The sequence below is a fragment of the Heterocephalus glaber genome, unplaced genomic scaffold (genome assembly GCF_053883595.1).
Source record: "Heterocephalus glaber isolate CG9 unplaced genomic scaffold, H.glaber_assembly_v1.0 deba00000281, whole genome shotgun sequence".
In the NCBI taxonomy this organism is placed as follows: Eukaryota; Metazoa; Chordata; class Mammalia; order Rodentia; family Bathyergidae; genus Heterocephalus; species Heterocephalus glaber.
Window position 1 is genome coordinate 9,911,039 of NW_028258139.1, and position 24,912 is coordinate 9,935,950.

General features: G+C 45.9%; 1 protein-coding gene across 50 annotated transcripts in view; it reads right to left on the minus strand.

Annotated features, from left to right (window-relative positions):
* The window catches only part of Cacna1c (calcium voltage-gated channel subunit alpha1 C), a 733,897-nt gene that overhangs the window by 13,950 nt on the left and 695,035 nt on the right, over positions 1–24,912 (minus strand). For all 50 annotated transcript variants that reach the window (XM_087182459.1, XM_087182482.1, XM_087182545.1 and 47 more), the window contains 9 exons: positions 17,519–17,684; positions 16,836–16,963; positions 16,144–16,240; positions 14,040–14,142; positions 9,189–9,290; positions 6,912–7,039; positions 6,348–6,482; positions 4,534–4,886; positions 1,862–1,990 (listed from right to left, as the gene is read on the minus strand). In XM_087182459.1, the coding sequence (XP_087038585.1) occupies positions 1,862–1,990; positions 4,534–4,886; positions 6,348–6,482; positions 6,912–7,039; positions 9,189–9,290; positions 14,040–14,142; positions 16,144–16,240; positions 16,836–16,963; positions 17,519–17,684 (1,341 nt within the window). The remainder of the gene's footprint in view (positions 1–1,861; positions 1,991–4,533; positions 4,887–6,347; positions 6,483–6,911; positions 7,040–9,188; positions 9,291–14,039; positions 14,143–16,143; positions 16,241–16,835; positions 16,964–17,518; positions 17,685–24,912) is intronic.

Genomic DNA, 24,912 nt, shown 5'->3' on the forward strand with positions numbered 1-24,912 from the left:
TCATCCCCTCACCTGCAGACCCAGCTTCGGTTTGGCTTGCATGTGGTGCCTTCGTGGCTACCTTGCCCTGTGATCTCTGAAATTTTTTGTCCCTTGGTAGTTGCCCAGTCAGACCATGTCCATGTTGTTGCCTCCTGTGAAATCCCCAAAACTCCCTAACTACTTAGAGAACCTCCCTGAGTTTGAAGCTGGTTTACTCACGGCCAGTAGAGCCTGGATGTACCAAGCAGTCCATGAGACCCGGAGTGGATGGGAGCAATTGGCTTTCCCGATTCCCCCCATCTGTGGCCACGAGTAATTAACAGTGTCTAGAAGTCAGCTTAGAGAATGACATCTCTTAAGGAGCTCCAGATGCTTCTTTTGTTTCATACTTTGTGCCACCGAGTCAGAAAAGCAGAAGGAAGGGGTGTCATTCCTGCCGCCCTGCTTGCTGTGGGGACCTGAAGGCATAGGAGGTTAACTGACTCATCAGGTCACTGCTCGTGACCACTGCTTCCATGTTTCCCCTCATACCCTCGCTTCTCCTGTCCCACATGGGGAAAGGGAGCCAGGCCTGCTGCTCTTCAGGGCCTGCTGCTCTTCAGCCCAGTGCCCTGGGCAGAAGCTCGGACTCCAGGGAGCTGCATGCCCAGCTGGCTGTGGCCGGTTCTGGGCTAGGATCCTGCTCTGCCACCTGTCTCTCCTGCCACCCTCGCTTCTCTTCAGGAGCCTTAGAGGCTGGTCTTTCCTCACAAGAGTGCTTTCGGGAAGGCTTCTAAAACGGTGTCTGAAACCATTTTGAATGCAACCCAGAGTCATAAATACATTTTCTAAGGAGACTCGGTAGATACAGACATAGCTAGGCAGTAAAGCCAAGGTTTCACAAAACAGTTCTTACTTTTGTGACATCTGATCCATGCTGATATTTTCTATTGTCCTAGGCTATGCTATGTTTTATTTTAATTGTGCATATTTGTAGGGTACAGGGTGATTATTGTATTGTCTATTGCAGGACTGGGGACTGAACCCAGGGCCTTCACATTAAGCTATGTACCCAGCCTTTTAAAATTTTTAGACAAGGTCTCATTAAGTCATTAAATTTTGCAGGGTGAACTCGAACTTGTGATTCTTCTGCCATTTTTTTTTTTTTTTTGGTACTGGGGATTGAACTCAGGACCTTGTGCTTATGAGGCAGGTGCGGTGCCACTGAGCTAAATCCCTGGCCCCTCTTCTGCCATTTTTGCATGTATACAGTGTCTAATGATCAAATCAGGGTAAACTTTCTACCTGCTTCAAAGTTTTGATTGACATCTAATAATTGGACATATTTATGAGGCCCAGTGTGATATTTTAACATATGTGTGTGCTGATCAAATTAGGGTAATTACTATTTCCATCTCATTATCATTGTTTTTGTTTGGAGCTCTTGAGCTACTCTCATGTAGTTACTCATAAAATATGTAATTTTGCTATGTATGCTTTTGACAGTCCTGATGGTAATTGACATTTCAACAGGGAGAAAACCGGGAGCCCTGGGTTTGCCAACAGTGCCCTCTTGTGGGCAGCTTTATTATAAGCAGTTTCATAGAATTTTTTTTAAAAGTCCGTGTGTATGTGTGTATGCTGAGTCTCACTAGGAAATATATTTATGACTGTTGATTGTAGCACCAAACGTTTAAGAAACAATGTTTAGAAGTTTTCCCAGGAGCATTTTATGGTGTGGAAAGGCCACGCTGAAAGAGGATGGTGTGTTGAGGGCTTCTCCCCCTCTAATGCGACGCTTTACTGACATGAAATCTCCTCTTCCCCCCAAGTCTCGCCCACAGGAGTGATTTCAGTGACCTGGCCCTGCAGCCCCTGGGCAGGAGGCAGGGAAGCTCACATCTCTGTGGAGAGCAGGGTGGGCTCGCTGCGGTATTCAGCATTTTCATTCAGCTCCACGTCATAGGTCTTGTCCTGAGAAGCCTCCTCCTGACATACCACAGCTATCTGGCTCTCCCGGGAGTGGCACCTACAGTGTCCAAAGACAGAGACAAAGATCAGGAACTGCCAACTCTTCCTTCAGCAAGTAAGATGTCACACACATGCAGTCACATAGACAGGTGCACATGCACACACGGACGTGCACACAGACACACAGGCATGCACATGTACACACACGCAGGCTCACATGCACATAGGTACACACAGGCACAAACGCACACATGCAGACACATGCACACTCAAGGCACATGCCCACACGGACACGTGTGTACACTCAGAGGCACACGTGACCACAGTGCAGACACAACTGCCATAGCCTCTTCCTCTTGCAATCACTGAGGATGCCACGGAGTCATAGATGCATTAAGATTAGGGTTCCAGTCCCGGGTGGGAGGAGGAACTCTGGGTTAGGATCCAAGGACCTGTGAGTTCTGGGCCTAATTCACCTACCCTCTGGCTCAAGACACTTAGCTCATCCAAGACCTCAGTTTCCCCTTCTATACAACTGGAACAACACATCCCCTGCCTGACTCAGAGGCTTGTAGTGAGTGACAAATGAAATCGTAGGTAGGATGGTGCTTTGAAGGGTGGGAAGGACCCACTTTTAAAGATGGGTCTGGGCTGTAGTGTACAGGATAGGATGGGGCAGCTGAAGACGGCTGAGTCTTCGGGCATTTGTGTGACACAGCTGAGAAGCTCCTTGCACCGTACTCTGATGTGTCTTTGACTCTGACACTGGCTCCCTGACCTTCACCCCTTCATATAGAAGGGTTTGTTCTGAGCAGAGGGAAGCAAGCCTGAGTTCCTGCTGAGCCTGGGTCCTTCCTGAGCTGCAGACCCTCCCACACCAGGAAGTGCCTTAGACTGGAGTACATGCCAGTCAGAGGGAAAGATGAGATTTCGGAGGCTCTGGATGGACAGGGAGAGGGAGATGGGGTGTTCCGGCAAGGTGTGATGGATGGGCTGGTGGTGTTGAATGGCAGCTGGCAGTGACACCACTTCTGGGGGAGCGCTCAGCAATGCAGCACCAGCACTGTGGCCACTGCCCTTATCCTTGAGCTGAGACATGGAGGACAGGCTCCAGCACTGAAACTCTGGCTGTGTTTTTCCTTCTTACCTGACAGAAGCTTAGCTCCTGAGTGTTTTTGTCAGCTATAACGGGGAGGGGAGGAACTGATGTTTGGTGAGAACTTACTGTGTGTTAGGTGCTTGGTGTGTTCTATTTTACTGAGTGGCATCTATGGGGAGAAGAAATCCCCTGATGTTGGTTGGCTCCCCTAGCTCCTCTCTAGAAATCATTTTCCTCTTATTTAGTACAGAACAAAGTTTAATATGAAAATACCCTTGGAAGGAGGGAGTTTAATGTATACAGAGATACTCACGATGGACCTAAAGAGTCTTCCTTAAGAACAGGTTTTAACAAGGTTCACAAGGGAGAAAGTGATTCTAGGACTGAGTTCTCAAAGTCTGTGGGGGAGAACTGGGGTTGCAGGAAAGGGAGGGCCACCGAGGCAAGCATGGCAAGCCGCCTGAGCTTACGGCTTCTAGGCAAAGCCACCCTTTCAGATCAGCACACAAAACCCGTTGCTGAGCACACTGCCCTGGGCATACAAGGCGTCAGTACACATCTCCTGAGTGCAGGACTCCCTGCAATGCAGGGTCGGGTGGTGAAAGCAGCCCATCTTCCGGAGAATATGGTAGGCAGGATGGATGGCTAATGTGACTTGCCCGCAAATGCCCAGACTTTGTGGCCACTTGAAAATGGGTGCTACCTAGCGACATGAAACCAATGGACAAGAGTGCTGTCTCCTTGGATGGCAGCAGCTTCATTAGTCCAAGGAATTAGAAAGCTTTTACCTTGCCATTATTTCTGAGCTGGAGGGCAGGAAAACAGCCATCTGCCTCAGAATTTGGCCTACTATGGGGACCCATTCAGCCCGCTGAGGAGTGAGGGTCCTGCTCTGGGAGAGTCGCACAGTTAAGGGGGACGTGGCAAGATGCAGGGCACCAGCAGGGCACCCCACAGTGAGGGCAGGTGGGTGGGGAGAGTGAGTTAGGAGGAGAGAGAGGCACTTGACCCTAGGAGTGCTCCTGTCCTGTGGCAGAATGAGCCAATGTGACCACCTGCCAGCAGAATGTCCCCAGGAGGTGGAGCGGGGCTGTAAAGAAAAGGTGCTTCTACCCTTCCCATCTCACCTGCGTGAAAGGCCAGGTGTGGCGGAGACTTGGGCAGGAGGGAGGGGTAGCCCTTACATACGTCTTGGGGATCATGGGCCAGCACGCGTCTGGTCAGGAAGGTTGAGCAGAGAGGCTCTGCCAGGTGTGGCACCTGGGGACGCCTTGGCCAGCAGGGGTTGCTGGCTTATTAGGGCATAGCTGCTGTGCTTGGGTAAGGCCAGCCCTGGTTGGCAGCCTGGTGCCGGCTCAGTCACACGGAGTGGGAGTGGGCAGGGATCTCCCTGGGAGCTGGAGGGGGAGTGGGGGGCCCAGGGTCCAATCTCCTCCACCCTGGTGTCCTCGGGCTGGGGTGCAGGAGGCCCTGTGCACAGCTGGGCCCACCCTGCTGCTTACCTCATGGTGCCGAGCTTCCTTGTGGTCTCCTGTGCCCAGGCGGCAGGAGATGAGGGGGGCCCGTGGCCCTCCACAGTGCTGACTGTGCTGGCGTAGCCGGCGGGATGGGGGAAGCGGCCCAGGGCAGTGTTGTTGGCGTTGTTGATGTTGGCGTTGGAGCCAGTGGACGAGTAGCTGCTGGGGGTGAAGGTGGAGTCCACCAGCTTCTCATGGGAGGGCGACTCAGTGTCGCCTTGGTTGCTGCCCGCCTTGTTGATGTGCAGTGGGCGCTGGGTGGTGAAGGTCTGGGGGAAGGTGCTCCGGCTGTCGCTTTGGTAGTAGCTGACGTGGTTGCCGAACAGACCACCGGCCCTCTGTGGGCAAGAGGGAGCATGGGTGGAGGGAAGGCAGCCCTGGACCGCCGGCCAGAGACACGCTGCCCACAGGAAGCTTGTTTGTTCTTGACGGGCACAGGCATGGTGGGGTGGGGGTCTGGGTGCTAAGCCTCCAAGGCTGCCCTCTTGGGGGTCTGGAGGAGTAGAGGGCAGGCACCCCGCTTGTGGGAATGGGGGTCGGTGGTCGGCTCTGAGGGTGCTGGCCTTCCTGGGAGTTCTAGGGAACCCTGGGGACTGGAATTGGGTTTCCAGCGCAGGCCCAGGATGGGGTACTTCAGAGCCACAGCTGCTTGACTTGGCAGAGCCCACCATGAGAACTGAGGGCTGGGGAAAGGGACCAAAGCAAGTAGATTTCTTAAAAATGGAAATCTGCTGGCCCATAGAGCTAGAAGCTGTGCTGGCCAAACAATTTTGAAAAATAAGAATGAAGCATTTATCACATCAATTATGCCGTGACCTCTTTTCCCCTAGTGTTTTTCCCAAACATTATTTCCTTGCCCTAGGCAAGTGGGCAGGTAGCTAGTTGTAAGGGTGGTCCATCCTCACATCAGAAAATCCCGGCTTCTGCGGTTTCAGGTCTTGTCCAGGTGGGGTTAACATGGCGCAGTGTCCCCGAGGCCATTCAGTGAATATCTCATGTGATGAGGATGAGGATGAGGATGAGCATGGAGGATGGCCAGGGGCAAGATGGGCGGATCCTAGCTCCCTGTGTGTGCCATAGCCTAGGAGCTGGGCAGGGGCTTGGGCACAGGGCTGAGCCAGGCCCTGGCATGATTAGGGTTGGTAGCTGTTCCTTTGCTATAGAAGGAATTTTAGCCAAATGCCTTTGGGGTGAGGCCGGTAACACAAATGAATGAAGAGATCTGGTATTTTAGCACAGCCAAGTTTAATTTTCACGACTGCCACTGTTGGCCAGCCTCAGTCTCCGGGAGAGGAAAGAGGCCTGGAGGGAGCCCGTGACCTGGACAACACAGGCCCCGTCCTGACTGTGCAACCACCACTTGGTTCCCATCCCTGCTGCTGCACGGGAACGTACCCCAGTATGGCCAGATCTTGTGATGCTTCCCAAGAAAAGCCGGAAGTCTGGAGTTTTACTTGGACATGCCAGATGTGCAAATATTGTCCAACAAGACAGATGTGCAGATAAGATGTTTGGATCTGGTGTAGCCCAGGAGTTACCCGAAACTTCTCAGGTCAAAGTTTCTTCCAGGGAATGTTTCCCTTGGAAACATGGTGCCTCCCGCTTTTCTGAGCTGCTGTGTCCTAGGGGGGCTCCTGTGACATCGAGTCGGGCTATAGGGTGGAGGCATGAGGGGACAGCTGAGCAGATGAGCTTGGAACCTGTTGCGAGGTCAGACCTTTCCTCGTGGGTTTTCTTGGCAGGATACCGTCCACTCCCTCTTTTGCTCCAAACTGAACATGGTAAAGAAAAGCACCTACCCTGAAGATGTCATCTTCAGAGGCAGCAGACACAGCTTCCTTCATGGCCTTGTCTAGCTCTTCCTCGGCAGTCAGATCTCCAGAGATGGCTCGTCGGATTTCAGGCCCGATGTCGTGCAGTGTGCGCAAGCCAGCCTGGAACCCAGAGGGACAAAGAAGCCTCCTGGTTCTTATCACCAAACATCACAGTTAGCCATTCCCTGGCACTCTTCCACCCTGCCCTGCACCCTCTGCTTCCCTGCCAGGCAGCGGGGTCTCTAGACCAGGATGGGCTTTCTTGGAATGTCGGTTGTTACCCTAGGCTGGAAGAGTCCACTTGTCTGTCAGAGGAACGAAAGAACACTAAGGCCACCAGTGTCCTGCAGGCAGGAACATGCAGGACAGTGTGAGGGGAAATGATAAAAGAGCAAGTGGTACTTCACCCGCTCTCACATCCCTTTGCGGAAATGCTTGGAGCCCTCAGACCTGGCCTTCAGCCCCCTGGTGAGAGACGTGGACCATTGCAGGATCAGAGGAAGGTGACTAGGACCTTGCTGTGTGTGTGGCCCCTCTCCAGCTCCTCACCTGCAGGGACAGAGCGTTCCTCTGGGAGGGCTTGCCCACAAGCCCTTGCTCTTTTCGCTTCTTGAATTTCCGGAAGTACTCTTGGATCAGGAAAGTAGCGTAGAACTTGCCAACTGTGACCTCATCATCTGAGACACAGAGAGGAGAGAGGATTGGAAGGAAACAGAGCAATTCAGTTGGACTTCATTAATTCTTTTCAGCATTCAAAATTTCTTCAAGTTTTTGAATTTAATTTTTTTGGGTCAAAAAGAGAAAAATATATAAAATGGTATATACTGGAAAGTCTATCTCCCATCACATCCCATATCTGCTTAGTTGCCACCTCCTCATAGCTAACCATTTTAAAAAATTAGTTTCTTGAATATTTTTTCCAGGGATTACTAATGCAAATAATTTATGCAAATAAGCAAAATATTATCTTTTTTTTTTTTTTGCGGTACCAGGGATTGAACTCAGGACTTTAGGCTTGCAAGGCAGGTGCAGTGCCACTGAGCTAAGTCCCAGCCCTGTATTACATTTTTTAAAAGACAAGAGCTTGCCATGTTGTCCAGGCTGGTCTCAAGCAGTCCTCCTGGCTCAGCCTCCTGAGTAGCTGGGGCCACAGGCAGACTACTATACCTGGCTTCTTTTTTTATTTTTGGCTACAGGTAGCCTAGTGTCAAAAAATTATTTCCTACTTTGCTTTTTTCCCCCCGAACTGAGATTGCTAACTCTTATTTGATCCTCCTATCATGAATGGAATGCAAACATAGTTCTGTTTCGAGACTGGAGGGAGGGGTTGGTGGAAGCAACACTTTCCTCTTGTTGAAGTTTGGGTTTTTCCTTTCAACCAGGCAGAATTGGTTACTGTTCTATGTGTCCCCACTGGGCCGGGCACCAAAGGTCACACATATGATATCTCAGGCTGTGTCTCAGGCTGTATGGGGCAGTGGGCAAGCCATTCCGGAGGGGATGCCTCATTCCCATGAGCGGTCCTTTGCCTCCAGCCTCCTGTGAAGGGCACAGCTGGTTCCAGCTTAGGTCTCACAGTGAGTGATGGCTGTCTTGATCCTCGCTGTCCCTTACTGACAGCCAACTCTACAGCACTGATGGGCTCCACCTGGCAGGGCCTCGTTCGGTCCCCATGTGGGAGGAGGACCCTGGACCTTTGTCTAGGGAAGTCAGGCACAAACTCAGGGTCCTAGGCTCCCTTACACCTGGGTTTAACCCTGAGTCTACTCTACTCACCCTACAACCAAGGGGCAGCTACCTAGCTTCTAAGAGCCTCAGTTCCTTGATAAAATGTCATGAATTCAATAAACTACTGGTTATAAAACACCACTTGGCCTATTGTGGTGACTTTTAGTCTCAGTGTTGTTTTCTGTTTGGGAAATTTTTCAACAGGAGGTACCACCAATTAAAGATGGTTTGAAAATGTATGGGGTGCTTTTCCAGCTGTCAGAATGACAGCTAAAATAAATAACATATACTTATTCAATATATTTACTTAGCCCTTATTTAAAAATGACAGATCCAAAGTGTTGTCAATATTCAGCATTTTCTTACTTTCTTTAAACACAAACTTGCCTGCATTAAGGGAGTGCATGTGAGCATTATATCAGTTAATTATAAAACTTCTTGCATAGTTGTGCCTGAGCATTTAAATACCCAAGGCATTTGCTTTTGTTATATTTTGTACTAGAGTTACAGCCCTGTAGAAATACTTTGGAAATTACATGTGTAGGAAAATCACTACTATTTTCATTTGGAACCATACGACAATAGAAACCATCTGCTATAAAAAGAGGCTTTAGGCTTGGTAGAGATGAGAACACCGCTCTAGGAAGAAGGAAAAGAATTTCAAAAGAGGGCAGATCTCAGAGGATTTTCCTTTCAGGCCCCTAGGGCAGTCCTACAGCAATTAACCCAGAGGCTTATGGAGAAATCTACACTTTGTGCAGTTCCCTGGGACATTCTGTCAAACTTGTATGCACCCAAGGGCTCGCCTGCCCTGGTATGCACACAGTGCAGGATTGCAGCAGATTTCCAACCTGACAACCCATATCCAGGTTTGTGCAGGGCACTGCATCCTACGCCCTTCTAACCAGTAGGGCTTTTGAACTCCACAAGAAGGATCTGGAGAAAGCAGGCTCCTGTGAGTCTAGCAGATTCAAGAACAAGTATGTCAAGGGCTTTCTCGGTATCTCTACTAAAGTAGCCATGAAGAGAGAAGGAGGAGGAGAGAAGGCAGAGAAATCACATGAAAACCACAGCTTTAGGACTCCTGGGAGCACTTACCACCAGCAGGGGGCACCACTTGGTCCAGCAGCTTCATGCTGGTCCGCTTCCAGATCTTCTTGATGATCGCACGCAGCTCCTCGTTGGCTTGTTCTAGGTTTCCTGAGAGGTGGGAGATGCCAGACTAAGAACAATCCTGAGCCCCAGGAGTGTGCTCCCTTGGGCTGGGTGCCTCTGAATAGAGTGAGAAGTCACTTACGGGGGCCTTTGAAAAGCCATTGATGGCAGCCTTTCCCCACACATCACCCCAATTTGTCAGCTTCACTTTCTCCCTTGCTACTTTTTTCCCCAGTCTTCCTATTTTCCAGCTCCTTTCTTGTTCCCCTCCCCGCCCTCTCCATTTTCCTTCTTTGCTCTTTCTCTCTCGTGTCTGTCTGATGCCACCATTTTCCCTTTCTCCCCACATGTCACTCAGGCCAGCCCTGGTGTCCCTTTCCCCCACCACTTTATGTTTTTCCTCCTGGAGTCACTTGGAGCTGAAGAGCCCGCTGGTGCCTGGACAGAGTGCAGCCCTGCCGCAGCCACTCGCGGAGCCCAGCATGCAGAACCCTGCCGGGAGAGGCGTGAGGCTGCTTTCCATGGGTGGTGCTTCTTATGGATCTCCCCGGGCGGCTGCAGGACACGGGGGATTGGAGGGAAGGACAGCCGCTATCCCGGTCAGTGTGTCTGTGTCTATGAGACCCTGCCCCTGAGTCTCCCACAGGGACAGGATGGCAAAACCTAACGGCAAAAGCAGCAATCAGAAGATGCTGGGTTCTGTAGCTCTGGATTTTCTTTGGATTTACTTTCTCCACTCTTAAAACAAACAATTAGATGTCTGTGCCACACCGCCTCTGGGACATTGACCTTATGGTGGTAGAAAAGAAAAGCTGAGGCCTGCAGCTGTAAGAGGATGGGAATGTTCTAGGATGCTTCCAAGATGCTTGGCCCCCACTCACCCTGCATAATCCCTGGGACTGGGAGTGTGGGGGATTTTACTCCTGGGATTAGGTCATACGGCACCTCTGACCTTAAGACAGGGAGATGATCTCAGTGGGCTTGACCTAACTAATCACATGAGCCCTTTCAAGTCCAGAGTTCTCACCAGCTGGGAGCAGAAGAGAAGATGGGAGAGGTGGACCCTGGCTGGTCTGGAAGAATGCAAACACCCATGCTGTGAGAAGCAGTCTCTGGGAGTGGTCTCCAGCCGATAGCTAGCAGGGAAATGAAGACTGTGGACACACAATGTTAGGAAATGAATTTTGCCCACAACCTGAGTGAGCCTGGAGGTGGTATTTTCCTCAGAGCCTGGAGCAGGGAACACAGCCTGATCAGTATCCTGATTTTGATCTTGTGAGACCCTCGGCATAGAACACAGTTGCTCTGTGGCTGGACTTATGCCCTACAGACTGCTGAGCTCCTAACGATGTGTTGTTTGCAGCTGGAAAGTCTGTAGTGATTTATTATGCAGCAATGGGAAAGCAATGATATTCACTGGCAATACATAAGGCACCAGGGGACATGGCAGAGAGTTCTGCTCAGATGGCATGCATTCAGATGCAGCTCTGAGGCCACACAGAACAGCCAGCAGAGGAGGTGGCAGTGGAGAAAGAACAATGAGCCCGAGTTCTTTGTCTGAACATCAGATTCAAACAGTAGCTGAAGCCAGAGGGCCACACGTGGGCATTGCAATGGAGGCCATCAAGCCCTATCACAGCGAAGGAGTTAGCGGTTCTGACACATGCAGTGCAAGAGGCCTAACACAAATCATGTTGAAATAAACTTTTTTGTATGGGGCTACACAGAATCCCCACAAAATTCACGTGCCCTTGGAACTGTGGAATGTGAACTTAGAAGAAAGTAGGATTACAATTTAAGATGAGGCCACACTGGATTAGGTGGGCCCTGAATTGGATGTGACTGGTCTCCCCAGAAAAAGAGCAGAGGACAGACAGGGAAGGCCACGTGAAGAGGGAAACAGAGGTTGGAGGGCTGCGGCTATGAGCCAATGACTGGAAGCAAATAGCGGCCAAGCACTAGAAGCTTGGAGGGAGGCATGGGGCAGATCCTGCAGCCTGCAGAAGGCGCCAACCCTGCCTTTGGATTTCTAGTCTCTCAAGCCAAGAAAGTTACAAGAGTAAACTGTTTTAAGCCACCTAGTCTGTGATCATTTGTTATAGCGATGTAGGAAACAAATATATCTTTTGAAAAAGTCTTTCATATTTTTTTCAGGCCTTTATTAATTCTCATAATGATCTGTGCACTGTATATTTTGTAGCTTTTTCAGGCCTCTGTTTATTCTCATAATAATCTATGCAACTGAGGATTTCCTCCTTTCTGGGCTTTCATTTATTCTTATAATGATTTATGTAACTGTGGCTTTCATCTTTTTTCAGGCTTTCATTTATTCTCCTAATGTTCTATGCAACTGTGGATTTCCTATTTTGGGGGGTGACTTCATTCTCCTAATGAGATCATGAAACTGTGAATTTTGCCTTTTGGGGGCCTTCATTTATTCTTACAATGACCTATGTAACTGTGGATTTCATATTATTTGGGGGCCTTTGTTTATTCTCATAATGATCTGTGTGACTATGGAACTTCATTTGCACATCATCTGGGTACTAAAGAATCTTCCTTCTGCTTTCCAACAGCAGAGCTGTTTGCTTCGTACTGGATGGGGGTGGGAATTCTCATTCTCTAAGTAGGGGTTGATTTCTCCCTAATTCCTCCCACTCACCAAGCCTAGGGTCAAGGGCTGATCTAAGCCCTCTCCTCACAAATCTGAATGTTTCCTCTTCTGTCTTTCCAGTTGCTTCTGAGCACATGCCTTATCTCCCAGTCTTAGAATTTTAACAAGTTCTTGAGGGTCTGTGTGTGCTCAAGGTTCACCCTTGAGTCGGGCATTATAGGCTCTCTGGTGGCTTTTCTGCAATGTCATTGTATTTAAAGAGATTTTAATTCTTGACTGTAGTTCCCAGTGGGTGGCTTCTCCCTTTTCTCTGGACTCCCCATTTCCTCAAGATTGGCTATCAGTCACTGAGTAATTTGGTGAGTCCCCTTTGTTTGTTTGCTTGTTTTTGCAGTGCTGGAGAGGGGACTTTGAGCTTGTGCATGCTAGGCAAGCACTCTGCCATTGAGCTCTCCCAAGTCCTGGCCAGCCCCTTTGCATGGCTGTCAGCTATCAGTATTATTTTGTTTGTCCCAACAAACAAAAACCAGTGTGTCTTCTTCATTGCCAACTCTTGGCTTCTGTGCATTTTTGTTCCTATGGCACCAGAATTTACACAATTTATATCAAGCTGTAAGTATTACAGCATGTTCCTTCCAGCAGTTGTTATATCTTCTCTCCTTGGAAAAGAAAACCTTTTCCCCTAAACACAAATAAAATAATATTCATGGTAGAAAATCTGGAATGTAACAAAACTGGAGGAAGAAGATCTAAGTCACTGCTGATTCTACTAGTCAGTGATGTTCAATGTTAACATATTAACAAAATTCCTTCTAATTTTCTTCTATGTATTGTAAACACACATGCATTAAATGTGCATCTAATTCTTTTGGTTGTCAGAAATAGGCCTATTCACACCCATTTTCCATTGACTGTTGCCTTGGTTTCTGATGATATTTTTTCTTAGCCTTTGCTGTCTTTTTAACTTAACAGCAGAACTTGACCTATTATTACTATTTTTTAATAGCTTGTTATTGGAACATGTATCTTACTGGCCTGGGTTTTGTTTCTCTTCAAATACTTCTGCTCTTCTCTGGAAGGATTTCACTGAAAGATGGCCCCTGTCTGGGTTATTCATGAACTAAATTCCTAGATGTCATTACCTTTTTAAATTTTACAAATGAAGAAACTGCAGTAAGAGAGAATAAAGGCCTTGCACTCGTGTTATTAGTGAGAGCTGGCAGCATTGCAAACCTCCTAAGCAGCAAACATGGCTGGAGCCTGGGGCTCTGAGGCTGAAGTGTAACAAGGGGAAAGAGAACGTACTGCTCATCTGTTCCGTTTTCTGCAATTACTGTACGAGTGGGTGTCAAACTCTGCTTCACCTGAGTCATCAATGCAGCTGGGTCAAAATGCCGATTCCTGGGCTGCACCCTCAGACATTCAGATTCAGAGACGTGGGCTCTGGACTCAGGCTTTTGAACAAGCCCTGGCAGCAGATGCTGTCTCTAAGAAACACTGTAACAGGCGAGGAGCAGCAGTATCTTCTCAGGTGCACTTCATACAGCCTTTTCCGGATTGGCTCAGGGACGCTTGCCAATCATAAGGGCAGTAGGTGACCACCCACAGGAACCTTCCTGCAAACCAGAAGGGCCCCTCTGCTGGCAGTGCCAGGAGTAGTGCAGTACTGGAGGACCTCAGCCCCTTCCTGCTGGACGGCCAAGCATCTTGTGGCAGGCGTGGCCTGCATAATCACATGTGAGGACCTTTACCCTCATCTCCACTTGTCACAAAAGTCCCTTTCCCAACGCAGGATCTTTTAGTTTTAAAGGGGAGCCGAGCATTTGAGAGCCGCCTCCCCACCCCCTACTGTAGCCAGTACAAATCCCTGAGTTGGGGCTTAGTTCTAGAAGCTCAAGTTAACAGCCAGCCCATTTTGTATTTTGAGATATACCCTAAGACTTCAAAATATCACTCAGAATGATTTCTTGAGTTTGATGGAAAGAAAAAGTTCAAAATCACTGAGCGAGAGGCAAGGAGGCTGGCTCAGATGGAAAGAAAACACGAGCAGGCCAGGCTTCCATCAGGCCGAGAGAGCCGCCTGGGAAGGTCCCAGGGGCGATTTGTAGGTTGCTGAATTTTCTGGCTGGACTGCTAGACTTTCTGATTGACTCTCCCCGTGGTCCGAGGATGGCCCTTACCTTCCGTTTTGATCCTCAGGGCTGTCCTGACCAGGGCAAACAGAGTGGCATTGAACATGACTGTCCCATCACTGTTCAGAGGCATGTTCATGGAGACGAGGCGCTGGAGGGGAAGGAAACAAAGCCAGTGATTAAGGCAGGTGGTTATGCAGAGCTGCCAAGGCAGGGGTGCTGGGAGGGCACCTGGCAACCTGCGTGGGGGCTGCTGGGAGTGAGGCACAAGTCACTGGGATGTATTCAAAACCTCAGGAGCATCTGGGCTTTGCCTAACTATTCTCACCCCCTCCCCACGGAGGAGAGATGGAATTTGTCCTCCTTGGACAAGCTCTCTACTGGCAGCACAAACTGCACACCCAGGCATTTTCTGGGTGCCACTTGCCAGATGGAATCCATCCAAATCCCAGAGGAGGGATGCAACTGGAGGCTTGCTTGCAGATGGTACAGCACACCTTTGTGTGCACTGAAAAATTTACCTCTGGATCAAGCTGGATTAGAGACTTCTCTTCTGTCTCTCTCTCACAATGTGCTTCAAGGTTCTGGGCCCTGTTGGGAGCCATCTGTACCCACTGGGGTCACCAAGTGAAAGGGTAGCATGATGTTCGTATGGAGTCCCCTCTAAGGATGTGGCCAAGGATGTCATTCCTCAGATCACACGGGGTCCTCCTCTAGTCTATGCTAAGAAGGGCTGTACTGTTCCCTGGTCCCAGGATCTTGTGAGTCTCATGGATAGTGTGGACTGGCAAGCTCACAGCCTAGCACTCCGCTCCCACCTCGTTTCCTATTGTGCTTTTAGCTTACATTTGATTAAAGCTTGTTAGGGTTTGGCTGTGAAAGGCCCCCCAGGGCATATATGGTAAAGGCTCAGTCCCCAGATTGTGCCCTGCTGGGAGGTGCTGGAAGGTTTAGGCAGTGGGGCCTAGTGAGAGGAAGGTTACCTGGGGTGACCTCTGAAAGGGAGAGTGGGAATCCAGCCCCTTCCTGTTGTTCTCTTTGCTCCCTGGCTGCCATGAGGTGAACAGACCTCCTCTGTCACACTCTCCTGCATGGTGTGCTGTGCCGCCACAGGCCCAAAGCCATGGGGCCCAGAGACCACAGACTGAAACCTCTGAAACCATGAGCGGAAATAAATTTTTCTTTCTCATAAGTGAATTCTCTTGGATATTTTGTCACAGAAGTGGTGAGCTGACTAAAGAGGGCTCTTTCTTCCCTCCTGTTTTCTGTATTCTTAGAAGTCTCCTAAAATCTTAAAATAAATAAATAAAATGGAGCTAAAAATGAAAAAAACCCAGAGTAAAATAGAGCATAAATAAAAGATCCTATAGTCCCTCAAGTTTTTATTTTCCATGAATGGATTGCACACAGCTGAATCTCTTCTTCCTTTAAACAGTTCTCTGGCCTCACTCCCCCCATATCCTCCTCAGGTCACTGCTGTTTCAGCAGGGAGTTCAGAATGGTGGGAAAGGGGTGGCCCAGGACCTGGAAGAGTGTGGGAGTGATGCCCCTCAGTAACTGCTGCAACAGGGCTGGGCACAGAGAAGTGCGAGGGGCGCTGGGCTCACAGATCGGGGTCACCGTCAGGGTCACACAGGAGTTGTGTCTAACAGAACCTAGCGTGTTTGTCTTAACCTACCGAGGGTCATAGACTCATTAAGGAATCTAATGAAAGTGACAGATCCTCTCTCATGAGTGTTTAGTGATTTGCAAAATCACAATTTTAGGACTTCCATGATGCCTGAAGCCAATGAGTGGCCTCTCAAAGGCCCCCGGTTCCAGATCATCTACCCCAGGCTAGGAGGTCTGCTGGGACCCCGGGGTGGTGCGGCCTGACGGGCTGAACAAATCCTTTATTCAGACACTGCACGAGGCTCACTGGGACGCGACGCTTTCACCTGTTGTTCGCTCACAGAGCCCGAGAACTTAGATCCAGAGGGACCCTTACAATGTGATCTGGCCCGGGGTCATTTCTGTAGGTTCATCAATGTTTTCTTTACTTCCTTAAGGGATCGCAGGCCTGACCAAGGTCACAAGACAAAAGTGCATCCTGCCTCCTGCCTCCTGCCTCCTGTGTTTTCTCTTCCTCCCACGAACCCAGGTCGTCTCTTACTTTGCAGGCCACACGGTGAGGACACAGCTTCCCAAAGCCCAGAGGAGGCTGAATCCGTCGGAGGAGGGTCACCACATCCAGGTGTTTGATACGACCCCTAGAGGGGAGGGAGAGGAGGGGAAGGGCAGTCAGAGCCAGCAGCCCTGGCCTGGGGTCTGGGAGGTGGGGCCACAGATATACGGGACTCAACATGGTCCAGCCCTGCTGGTCAAACTGGTGCAGACTGCAGCATTGTGTAGCAAAACTTCAACCCCCCCCTCCCCCGCCACACACACCGGGCTTCAGATGAATGATTTTCTGTCAGTGCTATGTGCAAGTTGGAAGGGATTTTAGTAGTGCAATTAAATTCTCAACCTGTACTTGCTGCTTGGATCAACTAATCATCTGACCAAAAGGCATGGGTGTCAATCAGAGGTGATCAATAAATGAGGGGATCCTCACACCTGAGGCCCTAAATAGCCTCTGTACATACAGTAGGATCTCCTGTGCTTCCGTTTAACTGATGCTGCTCTTAGTCAAAGGCCCCTGGCCTCCTCTTGCTGGCCTTGGCCCTTCGCCCTGGAGTCTGGTGCACATGGTTCCATGTTTCGGGCTGCTCTACCCAAGTTGACCTGTCCTGGACCTCTGCTAAAGGTATGGTCACTCCATTCCCTCTCTCAGCCCAGAGAATCGGATTTCCCTGTAGGACTTACTTGGCTTCGGGGTCATATTCTGCCCAGATTCTTTTAAATTCATCTAGATGGTGGGGACCAAGGATTGACCAGTCTCTCGTCAGGTAGTCAAAGTTGTCCATGATGACGGCTACAAAGAGGTTGATGATCTGCAGGGAACAGTTCGTACAATGAGGAGCTTCCACACCCTTGTCATCTGAGCCCACCTTGCCTGCCACAGTGTCTAGCCACAGCAGAGGCCAATATTTCTAAATACTAGCAGCACATTAGCCTTTAGAACACAGGCCCTAGAATTTGGGTCTCTTGGATGTGAACCTGCCGCTGCTGCCCTGAGCGTTGTGTGGGATAAACCCCACCTATAGGCCACACAGCTTCCCTCGACTGGGCTGTCAGGGACAGAGGTGGCTTTGTCTGTCACATTTCCCTCACCTCTGTAAGGTGCCAAAAACACGTAAGTTCCCACTAGGCTTCCACACAGCCCCTTTGCGCTCCGGGACACACCACCATGACAAGAGCCAAGAACGGACAGTAAGGAGGCTGACTGAGCTTGTGGGCCCAGTGTGGCTGGATACTCCCACTAAGTCTTCCTAAGCCACCCCCACCCCAGCGGGATAGCCGGACCCTGAGCTGCAGAGACCAGGGGCTCGGGCTGCCCTGAAACTGCGCACACCTGCCCCGTGCCATTAAGCCCCACTGCCACTTACCAGGAAGGCACAGAGCATGTAGAAGCTGATGAAATAGAAGACAGCAAAGCTGCTGCCGCAGGGCGTCTCTCCTTCCGTGCTATTGCTGGGCTCGGACTCTGGGGCGCATTTCTTGCCTGGCATGCAGGCCAGCATGATGTCCTGCCAGGCCTCCCCTGTGGCACACCTGAAGCAGAGAGACGAGACAACCCCACACCCATGCAGCCAGACTCACATGTGTTAAAGCCCCCTTGGCATTCTTCCCCCGAAAGAATGACTAAAGTGAATTTGGTAGTCGGCACCCTCTGAATGCTCAGATAGGTTCACTAAATACGCAAATGTGTAGTGTTACTTGAGATGCTCTGGAACTTTACAGAAACAGTAATCGATTGTATCCCCTCTGAGAACTTGTTCTAGTTTTCATTTTAACTGTGATACAGGAGTTCACTCTATGAATATGCCATTAAAATCATTCATCCTCTTGCTAAGAGACATTTAGGGTTTTCAGTTGTTTTTCACCATTAGGATTAACCCAGCAATAAGCACGCAGCCCCAGTGTGGGTATCAGCTTGGAAGTGGAGTTGCCAGGTGAAGGCCGTGTGTCTTCATCCTTATGAGGCAGAGCCTGCACCCCAAGCTCCTGTCCGATCGGGCCTGCTATGGTGGTGGTGGGAAGGGTGTCATCACTTTACAGTCTCCTCAGCTCCTGGTCCTAGTGAATCCTAAGGAATGTTGCTCATCTCATGGGTTCGAAGTGATATTTCATTGCTGTTTTGGTTTGGTTTAAAAATGATTAGTGGCTTGAGAATTTTGATTTTATCTTCGGTCAAACAGTATATTCATATTTTTGTTTGTTGACGCATGGATTATTTGTCTTGTGTTCATTTGTAGGGTCTTTTATATTTTTTCTTGTTACTCCTTTGTAATATGCATTACAAGTATTTGTTTCCAGGCTGTGGCTTGTCTCTAGCTTTATTTATGGTATATTTTGTTGAATCTGAGTTTTAAATTGGAATGTGGTCAAGTTTATAATTTTTTTTACTTTATATTTTGTGCTTTTTGCATCTCATTTTTAAAATCCTCCCCTATTCTAGAACATTAAGTTAATCTCCACTATGTTCTTCCAAAGCTTCTAAAATTTTGCTTCTCACAATAATTCATTAACCTGAAATCTGGGTATGAGATAGAAGTGTGCTTGTTTGTATCTTTTTCTGTAAAGATAAACAACCTTTTCCTGTTTATTAAATAGTACCTCTTTCCCTACTAGTTTGAAATATCTCTTCTGACATCAATTATGTTTCTGCAGATGTGTAGGTCTTGTGTTAGACTTTTCATTTTCTTCTGTAGATTTATTTGCCCATCTTGGTACCAGCTGCTGCATGGTCCTAATTCCTGTAGTTTATAATAGGTCTTGCTCTCTCATAGAGAGTGAGTTCTAGCTTTAGTTCTTCAGCATTTGTCTTGACTATTCATTTTCTTTTTCTATTCACAAACAAGTTAGAATCAGTGTGTGAAGTCTTATGAATAATCCTGTTGAAAGTCCTATTGGAATTACATTGAAACATACTTTAACTTGGGGAATCTTGATGTATTTAGGATAAAATCTTCCAGCTGTGGACATGGTACATCTATCCATTTATTTAGGCCTTATTCAGTGTTGTCAATAAAATTTTATAATTTTCCCAGACACCTTTTGTTGCATTATTTCTTAGTATTTTCTTGATCTCATTGTATATTTAAAATGGTACAGTCTGCTGGACTCAGTGGCGTGTGCCTGTAGTCCCAGCTACTCGGGAGGCTGAGGCAGGAGGACTGACTGAGTTCCAGGAGTTTGGGGCCAGCCTTGGTAATATATCAAGACCCCATCTCAAAATCAAAAAGGTATAGCTTAAAGTCATACCAGCTTGCTATAATGTAGAAGAGTTGATATTATATACAGATTTGCTGAATTCTTTTCTTAGTTTCAGCAACTTACCTGTGTGTTTTTTTTTTTTTTGTCTATTTTACATAGGCAACCAATTTTTTGACTTTTTTTTTTCTGCTTAGACTCTTATCCTTTCAGTTATTTTTCTTATTACATTGGATAAAGCTTGCAATATAGTGTAGGCTAGAAACAGTGAAAAGAGCCTGTCCATTACATTGACCAATAAGTTATTACAAGAGTCTTTCTTTTTCTTTGTTATTCTCCCCCCTTACCAACGCTATCTATTGTTACATGGATTTTAGTTGAGCTGCTTGAATTTTCTACTTGTACTAGCTTGTTGTCCTCAGACAATGACAGCTATGTCTACACATTTTCATTTTATAACTTCTCGCTTTTCTCTCCTTTCCTTATTGGTATTAGCTTTATGTTTATCTTCTGGGATGAGCAGAGAACTTACCCACTGCTTTCTGTTCCTAACAAGTTTACAGAATATATGAATGACTGATGCTTCGATAGTTTGGTAGACCTCACAAATAAAAATATTAGATCTTGGGCCTTTTTTTGTTGTTTGTTTTGAGACAAGGTCTCACTATGTAGCCCAAGCTGGCCTCAAACTTGTGGTGATCCTCCTGGCTCAGCCTCAGGAGTGCTGGGATTATAGATGTGGGCCACAATGCCCAGTGGCCCACATCTTTTTGATGGGCCTTTTTGAAGGCTAAAATTTTGATTAGCTTTTCAATTTCTATTTATTCTATTTATTTATTCATCTATCTATTTATTTAGAGCATTTTCAATTTTACAGTGGCTCCAACCAACACCTTACTGAAGGTTGCTTTTCCTGAGTAAACTTGAAGTAAATGGCTACTTTTTTAAAAATTAGGACAGTGCAGATTTGCAGTACATAATGATTACATTTATTCTGGGGAGTTGTGCATGTACATGATACATCTTAATTCTTTTTTGTTTCCTTCCCTTCCTGTCCCTCCCTGCTCCCTCCAACGCTTGTTCCCCTTCCCAATTGAAAAAGATGTCCCTACTTCCTATTATCTACCCTTTATTTATATTTTGGGTTTCTCACAGAAGAGAAACATGCAACATTTAAACCGTGTGCCTGATTTATTTCATTTAACATTAAAGTCTTGAGGTGTTGAATCTGTGGCAGTCCAGAAAAGTATTTTACATCTATGAAAATGTAAATAAATATTTGTATTTGAGAAAGTTTTATTTTATTTCTAGTCCATTCATTTAGGGTTTTTTTTCATTTGTTTTTATCGATTCTAAGATGAACGGGTTTCATTTTGGCAGATTTATACATACACGAAACACAATTGATCATTTGCATTCTCCGTAATTCCCCTTGCTCCTCCTTCCCTTCCAGTTTCACAGTTCTTTTGGGGGGTTCAATGTGTATAATATATTTTGCTCACATCTGTCCCCACTATTACCCGTGCTTATACTTCTCACCTCCTTTGTATTCCCTTCCTCTTGTCTAAGGATAGTCTTCCATCTACTTTCTCATCATCGTTCTGAGCCTGGCTTATCTCTCTCAACATGGTGGTCTGCAGATCCATCCATTTTCTTGCAAATGACAGAATTTCATTCTTTCTTATGGCTGAATAATACCCGCATTGTGTGTATATATCACATAAGTGAGTATTTTGTTTCCTAAATTTATATTTTCTTCATTTATCAATGCCTCTTTAGTTAACGAGTTTTAACATTTTCCTTCTTAATACAGTTTTTATGATTCATATTTTCCTGTATAAAAGTATCTACTTCATTTAGATTTTCAAATATATTGACATAAATTGCTCATAATTCTCTTGTTTTTAAAAAATCTTTTTATTACTTATGGTCTGGTCCTATTTGTTACTCTTAGGAAATCTTAGTTTTGACTGGACCCAGTCTTAGAGACAGACAGTCTTGGGGAAGACAGCTCCATCTCTTGGCAATCTGTTCCTCACAGTTTTTCTTGGCCTCCTTCATTCCCTTGGCCCAAAGTCCAGTATATTTTGGCCTCTTGTTTATTTTTCTCAGTATGCTGTTTCTTCAAGGCAATACTCCAGTGTCTGTGCATTAGGACACATGAGTAGCAAGATGCCAAATTGTGGGTACCTTGGTACTAGATTTCTTACAGTTTCTGTTCAGGGGTTTGCTATAGTTTAGATCTGGAGTTTCTTTCAAAGGCCATGTATTGAAGGCTCGGTTCTTAGCCTGTGGTGCTACCGGGAGGTGATCAGAGCTTTAGGAGCTTAGGCCTTAGTGGAAGGGAGTTAGGTCACTGGACGTGTGCTCTTGAATGGGGTATTGGAACCCAGCCTCTTCCTTGCTTTCTTTGGTTCTTAGCTGCCATGATATGAGCAGTTCTCCACCTCCATATGCTGTTGCCATGAAGCAATACAGCCAAGCAGCCATGGACTGAAACCTTTGAAACTGTGAGCCAAAATAAATCTTTTTTTCTTATGAGCTGATTTTCTCAATATTTTGTTACAGTGATAGAAACCTAACGAACACAGGCTTTCTCACAACATACTAGTGGACACCATGTTCTTTAGAGATATTGAGAAGTTTGTGGATCCTGCTAGCTCTTTGGGGTCCAGGTAGTGAAACACAGTAGCATCAGTCAGTTCAGGAGAATCCTTCTCCCTGTTTTTCACAGTAACCAGAGAGAGGACATTCAGATCCACAATGCAACCCCACGTAGATTGGTTCCTGCTTCTCTCCAGTTCTCATTGGTCTGTAACAGAAAGGTGCAGGTGCACAGAGCCACACTTCACGGGAAACCTTGTTTGTCATTCCCACCAGGATTCAGGTCACAGAACCCTTCCATCTCTCACCCAGATGTCCAGCAACTTCTGTGGCCATCTACTTCTCATAAAAGGGACAAAGTTTGTGCTACTTTTCTACTTCAATGAGTATCTGGTGGCTAGTTGCTGGAATGCTGTTCCGCTTCACCTTGAGGTGACTGATCACCTCCAAGAGGGCACAAAAAAGAGACATAAAGCTCTCTTGGGATTGTAACAGTCATTTTCTCAACCATAATTATGTTGACGTCGGTATACCTGATATTGTTGTGTCTTTTCAAAAGCTGGATTTGATAAAAGTTTATTTCAAAGAATCAGCTTTAGGGCTTTTTTTTTAGGGCTTTTGTTTTTATGAGTGCAGTTTTTCATACTTTGGGGCTATTTTGTTATTCTTATGCCATCTATTAGCTTATTTTATATTTACATATGGGTATATACTATAAATGTTTAAATTTTAAAGAAAATTGTTACAGTAAAAGACTCACTGTCATTAATCCCTCTTTCTCTGACTACACTTATCCCATTGTTCATGCCACTTTCTGGAAGCAGTGCTAGAAGTTCTTTTTCATGAGCACCTTTATGAGGTGTGATCAAAACTATGGTGACTATTCCTGCCCAGTGTCATCTAACAGAGAGACAGGCTTGTAAAAACATTAGTGAGTCCTCATCCACCTTATTCACTGAATTTGGCACCATGTGACTTCTAATTCTTCCCCAAAGTTGAAATGACTACGAAGGGTAAACATTTCAAATCAACTCAGGACCTTGAGCCAGCCACAACAGCGCAACTACTGATGCTCCTGAAAGAGGACTTCTGGAACTGCTTCAGAAAGTGGCAAGAACAATGGGATGAGAGTGTTTGAAGTGAGAGAGAGTATTTTTTTTTTTTGGTACCTGGGATCGAACTCGGGTCCTTGCGCTTGCGCAGCAGGCAGCGAAACCACTGAGCTACATCCCTGGCCTTGTGGCTGATTTTTGTGAATGTTTTGGGATGCTTAAAAAGAAATGTGTCCTTTTGCTATTTTGTGAGTACAAATATATTGGATTAAGTATGTTAATTATACTACTTAGATGTTCTTTACCCTTTTTTCTATTTTGATATATCTGATCTATCACTTTTTATGAGCTGTATTTCATCTGCCACTGTGTATTTTCTCCTTATAGTTCTATTAGGGTTTATAAGGTACATTTAAAACAATATTGTTAGGTTCATGAACTTTTTATGACTGTTATATATTCTTGCTGGATTTTACTTTTTCTCAATACTCAAATACCTTTTTTTGTCTTAATGCTTTTCACCTGGAATTCTATTTCTTTTGGTATTGCTGTTGCTACAGCTGTCTTATAAGCGTTGTCTGGTATTCCTTTCCATCCCTTTATTTCCATTCTTTTTGGGTCATGTTGTTTACTGTCTCTATTATAAATAGGCCAGGGTTAGAATTCTTAAAGCCACTGTTACAGTATTAATTTTTAATGGAGAAATTTAACTCATTTAATTTCCTAGTGATTATATATATATTTTTATTCTTCTTATTTTGTTGTCTTAATTTCCACATTTATTTTTTAATTTATTTTAACTTTTGCCTTCTTTCTTTTTGGTAAATTATTAAGGTTTTATTTGCCCACATTTCTCTTTTAGTGGTTTGGAATGTCCACATTGCATTTCTATTTCTCTAGTTGTTAGTCTTTAAATATTTAACACATGTATTTATACACAATTTTTGCTTAGTTACATAGAATTATACAATATCCATTTCTTCTTCCCAGACAAGAAAAGAATCTTAGCATAGTTTCATGTTTCTTATTTTTTTTACTACCTCACTTTCTACCTTGTTTAAGTAATATGGGATTTTACTTTCAAATTGTTATTAAGATTTTGGATATCTTTTTTTTTTTTTTTTTTTTACAATTTTTTAGGCTATAAACTATATATTTTCTTCTAAGTGTTAATAGGTTTTACTCCAAAAGACACAATAGGGCTAATTTTCAGGGGATGCCTCTTCTAAAATCATACCATAGGGCTGGGAATTTAGCTCAGTGGTACTGCACCTGCCTTGCAAATGCAAGGTCCTGAATTTGATCCCCAGTACCAAAAAAAAGAAAAAGAAAAAAAAATGATCCTAGAACTTGTTTTCTGGTAAGTCTTATTTTAGAGGAAACAGGGTACTAAATTTATGGGGTTTTTATCCTGTTCCACTGGTCAATGTGCCCATTTTTATGCCACTACCATGCTGTTTTGATTACTACAGTTCTGTAATGGATTTTGAAGTCAGACAGTGTAATGCCTCCAGCTTTATTCTTTTTAAATTCTAGATTGCTTTGGTTAATTAAGGTATTTTATTGTCTTGTACACATTTTAGGATTTTATTTCTATTCATGTGACAAATGACATTGGAGCTTTGGTAGGGATTGCATTGAATTTGTAGATTACATTGGGTAGTATGGAAATTGTAACATATTAATTCTTCCAATCCATGCACATAGGATACTTTTCCATCAATTTGTCTCGTCAACTATTTCTTTCATGAATGTTTTATAGTTTTCAGTATATAGATTTTTCACTTCTTTGGTTAAATTTTATTTTTATGTGCTATTGTAAATGGGATTGATTCCTTAATTTCTCTTACAGTGTTGTTAAGAGTAAAAAAGTGCTACTCATTTTGTAAACTGAAACTTTACTGACTAGG